Below are 12353 nucleotides of genomic sequence, written 5' to 3' on the forward strand. Positions count from 1 at the left end.
AGACATGCAGGTTAGGTTAACTGGTGACTCTAAATTGACCGTAGATGTGAGTGTGAATGGTTGTCTGTGTCTATGTGTCAGCCCTGTGATGACCTGGCGACTTGTCCAGGGTGTACCCCGCCTTTCGCCCGTAGTCAGCTGGGATAGGCTCCAGCTTGCCTGCGACCCTGTAGAAGGATAAAGCGGCTAGAGATAATGAGAGTGAATGAGATAAAGTTAACTTGTGTGAAAAATTTGTTCCAAGTGCCCTTTTTTGAATGTTGAGCCCCTGCCCCTCCAAAGGTCTTTGCACGGCCCTGTTGTCTACCAATGTTCATTCAGTTAGAAAACTCACAATTAGAATGTATATTGAAGCTTCAGTACACACACACATTATATATATATATATATATATATATATATATATGCATTTACACAAAATTGAATCATTTGCTGACAGCTCAGTTCCCCCCAGTTCAAAAATCCTATCTGCGCGCCTGCTGCATAGGTTTCCTTCAGGTGCTCCGGTTTCCCCCACAGTCCAAAGACATGCAGGCTAGGCTAATTGGCAGCTCTAAATTGACCGTAGATGTGAATGGTTGTTTTTCTCTATGTGTCAGACCTAGCGACTTGTCCAGGCTGTACCCCGCCTCTTACCCACAGTCAGCTGGGATAGGCTCCAGCTTGCCTGTGATCCTGCACAGGATAAGTGGTTACGGATAATGGATGGATGTTTGAGAAAGTGAAATGAGTCATGATGATGCCAGTCACTGGTTTCATTATGAAGAATCAAAAGAAAGCTGGATAATGTACAATATATTTTCAGGTATTCTGAATGTTATTTATTTCCAGAAGTTAGTACACTGTCAGTAAATACACCATGGCAATGAAGAAACACAATTTAGTAGATTTTTTTTAATTGCTTAAATACAGATTAGCAATCACAGTGACAGAAATGAAGTGACAACGTAATATATCAGGAGTGATAAAACTATATGCATGCTGCAGTTTCCTTTTGTTCACTGTTCTCTGTCATCCACATCACACAGGAAATACAGAACAGTACAGCGAGGAACAAGTGGACAGATCTTAAAAGTAAGAACTGTTGAAGTGGCGCTGCATGCCTCATCCCTTCTGTCCACGCAAACTTAACAATTAGTCCTGGGTGCATGACAGGGTTCTGTCACTAAACATTGACTCAGAATGCGTTCAGATTTCATGACCTGTAACTGACAGGATGTGTTCTTTGTACAGAGGGAATGAGTTCTGCTCTTGAAAAGCCTGCTTGATCTGCCTCTGGTTCCCTTATCTGCAGCTACAGTGAGGCTGATTCCACCTTGTTTTTGCTATCAGGCTTGCCATGTGAATTTCTTGCTCAACTATTTAATGGAAAATTGTGAGGAATGTACAAGATTAGCTATCAGTTACCAAAAAAGAAAGAAAACATCTGCAAGACTGCAATGAATGGAAGAAGTCCACACGTGCACAAGATTGTGAACTTAGAATACTGTTATTACAGTACATTACTATTACTGTACATTATTATACACATTATGTACACACATATATATATATAAAATAATAAATATTGGTGATGATACCTTTACTAGTCTTAGCTCTTCACTTTTGGTTCATCCTTCACCAAGGGTTGGCCACTTTTTCTTTTTTGGATACATTCCTGTCTACAGCTAGTCAAGTTAAGGATCTCTTTCTCATGTAAACACTTCACTAGCATGTGTCTGCCCTTTAAAAAAAAAAAAAGCCATGCTCCACACTCAGTGGTTCACAGTGAAATGCTACAGTTTTCTCCTCCCTGTTAGCTCTCTTTAATGCAGCACCAAAAAAGGAGCTGTTCGGTAAATAAAGAGAGACTTGGCAGCCTGCTCCTCTCTCAGGCATGTAAGGAAAGAAAAGAACCCTGCGGAAGGAGTGGGCCGGGAAAAAAAAACAGTCTAGCATGGAGAATTACAGTGTGTGTATATATGGATGAATGCCTATCTGTCTACCTGTATGTGTAATGCATGCTCATCTAGGAGGGGCAATAAAAGGCAAGGGAATGGGAATTATTGAGCCTGGGATGTGCATTCTGGGAGGGCTAACCATAAATGACGGCTTCAGAGCAGGATATCCTTAATACTATTCATATTAGTAGGTCACTGAGCACATTTTCATTGCCATGTTTAGATGTGCTCTCATCCAAATTTAGACTTCCTCTCCCCATGCCCCGGCCTTCAACACACTTATATGATAAAACAAGGCCTCTGAAGTACTATATACATTATTAAGCTTTTCATGACTCAACACATGAAGGGCCTGATAATTGCTGAATGGGGGTTAATCAGCTGTGTTATAGATGAGAAAACAGAAAACTGTATAATACATGAGGGCCACGTGACCAGGATTAAGAGCCACTAATGTTGCCCTTCATAGCCACTATATTTACAGTTGTGGTCAGAAGTTTACATACAGTGACATGAATGTCATGGCAATATTTGGACTTTCAGTAATTTCTTTGAACTGTCCTTTTTCTGTGGCAGAATGATTGTACAGCATACATCTTTAATAAAAAAAAATACACACACTAGAATTTGGTGCACAAGTTTTAATTTTCTTTGGGTTTTCTGAAATCAACACACGGTCAAAATTATACATACAGGGTCAGAAATATACATACAGCACAGAGGGGTAAAATGCCTCTTCGCAAGATTCACCTTGACCAAAGATTTTTGTTTACCATGAACAAGCTTCTGGCAGAATTCTGGTTTGATATTTCATGACTCTTCATGGTAGAATTGGTAGAGTTCAATTAAATTTTTTTTTCTTGGCATGGACTTGACTTGTAAGCACGGTCCATATATTTTCAATAGGGTTGAAGTCAGGACTTGTTTTAAGCTTAATGTTAGCCTGCTTTATCCTCCACAACCAGCATTGATGCATATCTGGGTTTATTGTCCTGTTGTAACGCCCAAGTCCCAAGTCATATTCAAGTTTCTGATGGTTTGTGCTGAAGAATTCTGAGGTAGTCCCTCCTTCTTCATTATTCCATCCACTTTGTGCAATGAACCAATTCCACTGGCAGCAAAACAGCCCTAGAGCATGATGATCCTACCACCACCAGCAGCTAGTACAGTGTCCCTCTGTACATGGTGGTCATTGTGGCCAAACAACTTAATCTTTGTCTCATCTGACCATACAGCTTTCCTCCAGAAGGCTTTTTCTTTGTCCGTGTGATCAGCTTCAAAGTTTAGTTAAGATTGAAGGTGTCAGTTTTGGAGCAGGGGGTTATTTCTTGGATAGCAGCCTCTTAGTCCATGGTGATCTGAACTGTAGACAGTGATCCATCAGCTTCTAGTTCATGGCAGGGCTGTGCCATGGTGGTTCCCAGGTTGTTCCTGACCATCCAAACCAATTTCCTTTCAGCTGAGGGTGACAGTTTGGGTTTTCTTGAAGCAAAGTGGCTTGGCAAAGTGACTACACCTCACAATTACTTGGATACAATTGTTTGAACTGACCTTGGAATTTGCAGTTGTTTAGAAATGGCTCCAAGAGACATTCCGGAGTTGTGTATATCTGTGATCCTCTTTCTCAGATCTGCACTGAGCTCCTTGGACTTTCCCATTTTACTGTGTGTTGGTCAATCCAATGAGTGCTGTAAACAAACCATTTTTATGAAGGCACAGAGAAGCTACCAGCTGTAGTCAAGCATGATCATTAATAGGAAGTTAAGAGACCTCGGCCTTGGCAAGATAAGAGATATTTTGGAAGTTTCAACACCTCTGAATTACAGTGCTCAGCATAAATGAGTACACCCCCTTTGAAAAGTAACATTTTAAACAATATCTCAGTGAACACAAACAATTTCCAAAATATTGAAAAGACAAAGTTTAATATAACATCTGTTTAACTTATAACGTGAAAGTAAAGTTAATAATATAACTTAGATTACACATTTTTCAGTTTTACTCAAATTAGGGTGGTGCAAAAATGAGTACACCCCACAACAAAAACTACTACATCTAGTACTTTGTATGGCCTTCATGATTTTTAATGACAGCACCAAGTCTTCTAGGCATGGAATGAACAAGTTGGCGACATTTTGCAACATCAATCTTTTTCCATTCTTCAACAATGACCTCTTTTAGTGACTGGATGCTGGATGGAGAGTGATGCTCAACTTGTCTCTTCAGAATTCCCCAAAGAAAATAATTTCTTTACACCACAAAGGTGAAGGCTACAAGAAGATCAGCAAAGCTTTACTTATCAGTCAGAATACTGTAGCAAAAGTGGTACAAAAATTTAAGAAAGGTGGAACTGCAACCATCTCACAGAGACGTCCACGTTGTCCACGGAAGTTAAAACCTCGACAGGAGCGTCTTCTGATGAGAAGGGTTGAAGAAAATCAGCATGCAAGTTCACTGCAGTTATCTAAAGAAGTAGAAAGCCAAACTGGGGTGACTATTTCCCGTGACACAATATGGCGTACACTGCAGAGGAATGGCATGCATGGATGCCGTCCACGAAAGAAGCCTCTCCTAAAGCCCAGGCACAAAAAAGCCCACTTAGAGTTTGCCAGGGCCCATGCTGACAAAGATGAAGACTACTGGGACTCTATACTCTGGAGTGATGAGACCAAGATAAATGTTTTTGGAACTGATGGCTTCAAAACTGTATGGCGTCGCAAAAGTGAGGAATACAAAGAAAAATGCATGGTGCCTACAGTGAAACATGGTGGTGGCAGTGTCCTTATGTGGGCCTGCATGAGTGCTGCTGGTGTCGGGGAGCTGCATTTCATTGATGGCATCATGAATTCACAGATGTATTGCTCTATACTGAAAGAGAAGATGCTACGGTACCATCACTCCGTGCCCTTGGTCGTCGTGCACTTTTCCAACATAACAATGATCCTAAACATACAATCTAAGGCCACTGTTGGATTTCTGAAGAAGAACAGGGTGAAAGTGATTCAGTGGCCAAATATGTCTCCTGATCTGAACCCAATCGAACACTTATGGGAATTCTGAAGAGACAAGTTGAGCATCACTCTCCATCCAGCATCCAGTCACTAAAAGAGCTCATTGTTGAAGAATGGAAAAAGATTGATGTTGCAAAATATCGCCAACTTGTTCATTCCATGCCTAGAAGACTTGGTGCTGTCATTAAAAATCATGGAGGCCATACAAAGTACTAGATGTAGTAGTTTTTATTGTGGGGTGTACTCATTTTTGCACCACCCTAATTTGAGTAAAACTGAAAAATGTGTCATCTAAGTTATATTATTAACCTTACTTTCATGCTATAAGTTAAACAGATGTTATATTAAACTTTGTCTTGTCAACATTTTGGAAATTGTTTGTGTTCATTGAGATATTGTTTAAAATGTTACTTTTCAAAGGGGGTGTACTCATTTACGCTGAGCACTGTAATAATCTAAGTGAGCATATGTAAACTTTTGACCCTGTATGTATCATTTTGACCCTGTGTTGATTTCAGAAAACCCAAAGAAAATTAAAACTTGTGCACCAAATTCTTGAGTTTTTTTAATTAAAGATGTATACTGTACAATCATTCTGCCACAGAAAAAGAACAGTTCAAAGAAATTACTGAAAGCCCAAATATTGCCGTGATATTTATATCCAAGATGACATTCATGTCACTGTATGTAAACTTCTGACCACAACTGTACCTGCATAAGAATGTTATGAACTTGCATTGACATGCTGTATCATTACCACTTCCTAACAATGACTATTACAAAAACTAGTGGTAAAGTGTGTTAAATCACCTTGAAACCTTTAAAATCAAACAGGATCAGCCTCAGATAATAATATACCCTCAAATGTTTGAATAACTGAATGAGTTCAGTGAATTATTTAACTGAAACTCTTTCATTCTGGTTCGGTAGAAAAGCATTTCATCAGAACTAGGAGCAGCAGCGTGGAGTAATGTTTGCTACTGGGCGGTGAACAAACTTATGTGCTTTTGGCATGTGCTTTGACCGAAAATGGCAAGGCAGCTGTTCTCTTAAAGGACTCCTCCACTCAGCACCTCATTGGATGCCTAGGATTAACACGATTCAACTCAGAATAAGCATGAGAAAGCCTTAGTGCAATGTATGAATTCTTTTCTGTCTTGCTCTGTGTCTGAATCTCTAAAATTCTCACTGTTTCTATGTGGATCTGGCATCCATCCTCTCTCTGAAATGTACATATATCAAAATACAAAATACTGCAACATGAAATACTTTAACAGAAAAGCATTAACTGTTAACATAAATTACAACATTAGAAATATATACAGTAATACATTTTGTAACAGGGTAACAAGATCAGTAGTGCCATTTCAGTTAATAAAGATCAGGTAGCCTTCTGGTGGAGGATCATTAACGCTAACTGTAGGCATTCTTCTTATTATCTCATTATCTCTAGCCGCTTTATCCTGTTCTACAGGGTCGCAGGCAAGCTGGAGTCTATCCCAGCTGACTATGGGCGAAAGGCGGGGTACACCCTGGACAAGTCGCCAGGTCATCACAGGGCTGACACATAGACACAGACAACCATTCACACTCACGGTCAATTTAGAGTCACCAGTTAACCTAACCTGCATGTCTTTGGACTGTGGGGGAAACCGGAGCACCCAGAGGAAACCCACGCAGACACGGGGAGAACATGCAAACTCCGCACAGAAAGGCCCTCGCCGGCCACGGGGCTCGAACCCGGACCTTCTTGCTGTGAGGCGACAGTGCTAACCACTACACCACCGTGCCGCCGTAGTCATTCTTCAGAATTCAAACTTATATTGTCTTATTATACAAATTACACGGTCTCTTTTGGTCTCTAAAGTAAGATTATTTTGGTATTTCTTTATCTGCTATGTTTTGGCAAAGGCTTAACATGGACACAGGTTCATCACAGATTTGCCTGCTAGCATGTATTCAGCTTGATCTTGTGATCAAAACATGATGACCAATTCCTGGTCATATGAAACATTGTGAAACCCTTAAATATTGCAACAATTTTGGCGCAAATGTGCCAATAATCACATCATAGTTTTTTCCACAATGAGTCAAAGCACGAGTGGGTTTTGTTAAAGACTGAGGAAGAGTGATATATCAGACGGTGATGTATGTTGTTACATACTTTTCTCCTCTCTGGGTCAGTCATTTGTTTCCCTCTTTGCCTTTTTTGATGGCAGGACTGTGGGCATTGAACTTATCCCTGGTCAGGATCTGTCTATGCTTTGCAGCACTGACAGTGCAAAGCCAATTCACACTCTGTTTAGGGCCTGATAGTCACCTTACAGTGACCTATAGCCTCTCATTGCTTGTGTTCTAGATTTTGTTTGGCGTTTACTGAAGCTGTGTAAAGCAGTTCTCATCTGCTTCTGCTCTGTGTTAGTGCTGGTTACAGGGTTAAGCTCTTGGGTCTTGTCTTCCAGAGTTTCTCTGGAATGATGTCTTTGTTCATCCAGAAACTAAGGCCTACAACCACACAGCCTTCCAGATTGCCAGTGGCTGGGCCAGAAAAAGATATGGAAATAGATTCACCGACTCCACTCTCCCCACAGTACATCAGTCCCTCTCCTCCCTGAATCCCAATTCAAATACAACACAAACCACTACAGACACTATGAGAAGAAGAAGAAGAAGAAGAAGAAGAAGAAGAAGTCTTTATTTGTCACATGCACACTCAAGCACAGTGAAATTTCGTCTTCATTTCTTCTTCTTCTTCTTCTTCTTCTTCTTCTTCTCTTTTCTGTGTTTATATATAAGTGGAAAAGACCTAATTCTCCATTGTATTCATTTGTTGGAGTGTTCCTAAGACTTTTCAAGATCAATTTGCAGAATTCTGCCTGCCGAGCTGCTGGATTTTTGTCCCATTTAGTGTGATGATTGAGTTCCCCCCAGAACCCACTCTTAGCCAACACATTAGACTCGATTCTGCTGTCAACTAATAAGCACCAGATTATAAAGGGTTAGTCAATATTGCAATTTGTTTTTCTCTATCAGACATCATCAGACAAAACTTTATTTATCCCCGAAGGGCAATTAGAAGGGTGAAGAGCGGTACATTAAAATAAGAGCAAGAGAATAAAATCACAAAAAGAATAAAATCACAAAAGTGGGTGGGCAACCCCCCACAAAAATCAGCGTATTATGTACAATGTACAATGGCAGGCCTGCTGCCAGTAACAAAGTAAAAAAAAAAAAAACAGCAGATAAAATATGGCAAATAAATAAAATGAAGCATGGATAAAATTAAAGTGACAATATGATTGCATATAGTGCTCAATAAACTCTCTTGTTTAGTGCATTTCCTGCTTTCTGAATTAATTCTCCATTTTCTCCCCTCATGTAGCTGACAGCAGGACTTCTAATAACATATTTTGGTCAAAAGTTTGTGGACACCTGACCATCACACCCATATGGAATGGCACAGATTTATTCCTCTTTACTGTTAAAATTACTGCCACTCTTCTGGGAAGGCTTTCCACTAGATTTCCTGAATGTGGCTGTGGGGATTTGTGTTCATTCAGCCACAAGCACAGAAGTGAGGCCAGACACTGATGTTGAATGAGGAGGTCTGGTGTGCAGTCTGCATTCCAATTCATCACCAAGGTGTTCAGTGTGACTGAGGTCAAGACTCTGTGCAGATCATTTCAATCTTCTACTTCAATCTTGGCAAACCATGTCGTCATGGACCTTGCTTTGTGCACAGGGGTATTATCATGCTGGAACAGGTTTAGGTCCCTTAGTTCCAGTGAAGGGAAATTGTAATGCTGCAACATACAAAGACATTCTATACAATTGTGTGCTTCCAACTTTGTGGCAACAGTTTGAGGAAGAACCATATAGGTGTGTGATGGTCAGGTATCTGCAAACATTTGGCCATATAATGTAGTTCCTATTTGTCTCCATTGAGTTGGTATAAAATTTGGATAGAATATAAAGTCATGATGATCTCATGTGCAAGAAGGGCTGACACATAGAGACAAACAACCATTCACACTCACATTCACACCTACAGTCAATTTAGAGCCACCAATTAGCCTAACCTGCATGTCTTTGGACTGTGGAGGAAACCGGAGCACCCGGAGGAAACCTACACAGACACAGGGAGAACATGCAAACTCCACACAGAAAGGCCCCCATTAATTGGAACTCATGCAGATTCAATAATTTTGCTTATTTCCAGAAAAAAAAACCCAACAGCAACAAAACAAAACAGTTGAAATAAGCAAAATTATCTGCCAATAGAATTAGACAAGGCTGGCATGATGGTGTAGTGGTTAGCACTGTTGTCTCATAGCAAGGTTCTGGGTTCGATCCCAGTGGCTGATGGGGGCCTTTCTGTGTGAAGTTTGCATGTTCTCCCTGTGTCTGTGTACGTAGGTTTCCTCCGGGTGCTCCGGTTTCCTCCAAAGGCATGCAGGTTAGGTTAATTGGTGGCTCTAAATTGACTGTAGGTGTGAATGTGAGTGTGAATATTTGTCTCTATGTGTCAGCCCTGCGATGACCTGGCGACTTGTCCAGGGTGTACCCCGCCTTTCGCCCGTAATCAGCTGGGATAGGCTCCAGCTTACCTGTGACCCTGCACAGGACATGCAGTTACGGATAATAGATGGAATTAGACAATTTCATGCTTTAAATGAGCGAAAATAGTGGAACTTGGTGAAAGAAAGAGAAATATTAAAGTTGGCTATATTCTAGAGATTTTTACTTGCTAAGATATTGTTCTTCACAGTGTAAATATCTAAAAGTGGCTTTTTTTTTTCACAAAAGAAGGGGCTGTTTCATAAAGTCAAAGACAGTCCCCGAAAAAATTCCACTCTATTTATGACCTCAAGCCAGGCACACTTCCCTAAACACAGCACATTATCACTCAGATCCTCATCTGTACCAACAAACGCCAACTTGACATGATATCCTTCCGTATGTCCATCTGTCTCCATCAGGTCAAATGTGCCAGTCCTGCGATGACCTGGCGACTTGTCCAGGGTGTACCCCGCCTCTCACCCATAGTCAGCTGGGATAGACTCCAGCTTACCCGTGACCCTGCACAGGATAAGCGGTGACAAAGCTGATGAACTGAAAAGTAATGTTTAGAATAGAGTACTGGCCTGAGTTTCCCAAAAGCATTCCAGCACAAAGATATTTGTTAAATGGAAGAGCGAGCAGCACAATGAACACTCTCCTAGTTAAGATGCTCTTAGCGTTAAGAGGCTTTTGGGAAATCCACCCCTGATTAGTTCATACACACAAGAAAGTAGCATGAAGGTAACTTTTATACATGCGTGGTATATTAAATTCTGATTCAAGAAGAAAACAAAGTGACTAAATGAGGACCGATCCCTCACAAACCCCTTCTTTCTGTCTGACTCATGCATGGTTTTAGTTTGCATCTTTTGCCACCCAGTGGCCAGATGCTTTATTTGATAAACAGGAAATCCCCACGATCACAGACCTGGGACTTTTGTTGCAATTTATAAATAGCACGATTATAAACATATGACTTGAATAAACAGTACCAGTCAAAGTTTGGACATGCCTTCTAATTCAATGGCTTTTCTTTATTTTTATTAATTAAAAGACACTTCATGTATTAAATGATGGATGTTGTTTCTTGTTACTTAATTGAGCGGTTTCTTGACATAATATGGATTCCTACAGTTGTGGAATAGGGCTGTTTACTGTATTTTTATTATTTATTGTTTGATCTCAAACACATTAAGAAGGCAAGAAATTGCTAATTAACTTTTGACGAGGCACAACTCATCTTATCTCATTATCTGTAGCCGCTTTATCCTGTTCTACAGGGTCGCAGGCAAGCTGGATCCTATCCCAGCTGACTACGGGCGAAAGGTGGGGTACACCCTGGACAAGTCGCCAGGTCATCACAGGGCTGACACATAGACACAGACAACCATTCACACCTACGGTCAATTTAGAGTCACCAGTTAACCTAACCTGCATGTCTTTGGACTGTGGGGGAAACCGGAGCACCCAGAGGAAACCCACGCGGACACGGGGAGAACATGCAAACTCCACACAGAAAGGCCCTCGCCGGCCACGGGGCTCGAACCCAGACCTTCTTGCTGTGAGGCGACAGCACTAACCACTACACCACCGTGCCGCCGCACTGAAGAATCTAAAATATGAAACATATTTTAAAACGTATTTTTAAACCCATTTTTTCTTCAATTCCATATATGTTCCAGATGTTATTTCATAGTTTTGATGTCTTCAGTATTGCTCTACAATGTAGAAAAAAAAGTCAAAATATAGAAAACCTATGAATGAGTAGGTGTGTCTGTACATTTGACTGGTACTGTATACACCTATAGTTTATTTATGGATTTGTTTAATATAAATCAATTAGTTAGCATTTTTTAGGATATTAGTATGGCATACCCTAATATCCAAGTTTTTAATGGGACAACTTTCTTCAAAGTTTTACATTATTATTATTATTATTATTATTAAAAACATATTTTTCCACAGTTAAAGTCTTACTAAAATGGAAGTCGTTCTTGTGCATGTCCAATTATTATTATTGTTATTGTTGTTGTTATTTTGCTCTGCATTGGCAAACAGAAGTAACTGCACCACACTGAAATAATAATGGCTTCATTCATTCGTTCATTCATTCATTCATCTTCAGTAACCTCTTTATCCTGCTCAGGGTCACGATGGATCCAGAGCCTATCAGGGAAACAGTGGGTGTGAAGGTTGAATACGCCATGAATGGGATGCCAGTCCATTACAGCACATCATGCAAATGCAGAACCACACATTCATTCACACCTAGGACTCATTTTGAGTACGTAGCTAATCCATCAACATGTGTATTAAAAGTAGGTGGGAGGAGACTGAAAAAACTTGTAGAACTCCTTGGCATGCATGAGAGAGTAACCTGAACTCAGGAGCAAACGCAGGGCAGTAACACTACTTACTGTGATAATGAGTACACCTTTTTGAAATGTGCAATTACGTGTGCTGTAGGTATCTAATGAGAAATGTAATTGCGTTTGTATATATTTATAATTGCATTTTCCCCTTGATAGTAATCATAAGGTACACACACACACACGCACACACACAACACACACACACACACACACACACACACACACACACACACACACACAACTTAGAACACATAATCCCCAATCTGAAGTACAAGAATACAGCTATAAATAGATCAGAGTCACTCATGGTCTTTAAATACTTACACCAATTAAGTTTTTTTTTTATAGTAGTTGTTAAACATGTTAGTTTAGTTTTGTTTTACAGTTATGCTGTATGTTTAGTTAATGCTAGAAGTGCTGGGAATTTCCCCTTTTTCAATTTTGTCTTCTATACACGCAATGACTTTCCA

The 12353-nt window shown here is 40.2% G+C and overlaps 1 protein-coding gene across 1 annotated transcript in view; it reads left to right on the forward strand.

Annotated features, from left to right (window-relative positions):
- stambpl1 (STAM binding protein-like 1) overlaps nucleotides 1–12010 on the forward strand; it is a 48388-nt gene extending 36378 nt beyond the window's left edge. Inside the window, exon 11 of the mRNA XM_060939765.1 lies at nucleotides 11658–12010. Within this exon, the coding sequence (XP_060795748.1) occupies nucleotides 11658–11708 (51 nt within the window). The 3' untranslated portion in view covers nucleotides 11709–12010. The remainder of the gene's footprint in view (nucleotides 1–11657) is intronic.
- Nucleotides 12011–12353: the final 343 nt, after the last annotated feature.

The sequence above is a fragment of the Neoarius graeffei genome, chromosome 14 (genome assembly GCF_027579695.1).
Source record: "Neoarius graeffei isolate fNeoGra1 chromosome 14, fNeoGra1.pri, whole genome shotgun sequence".
NCBI lineage: Eukaryota > Metazoa > Chordata > Actinopteri > Siluriformes > Ariidae > Neoarius > Neoarius graeffei.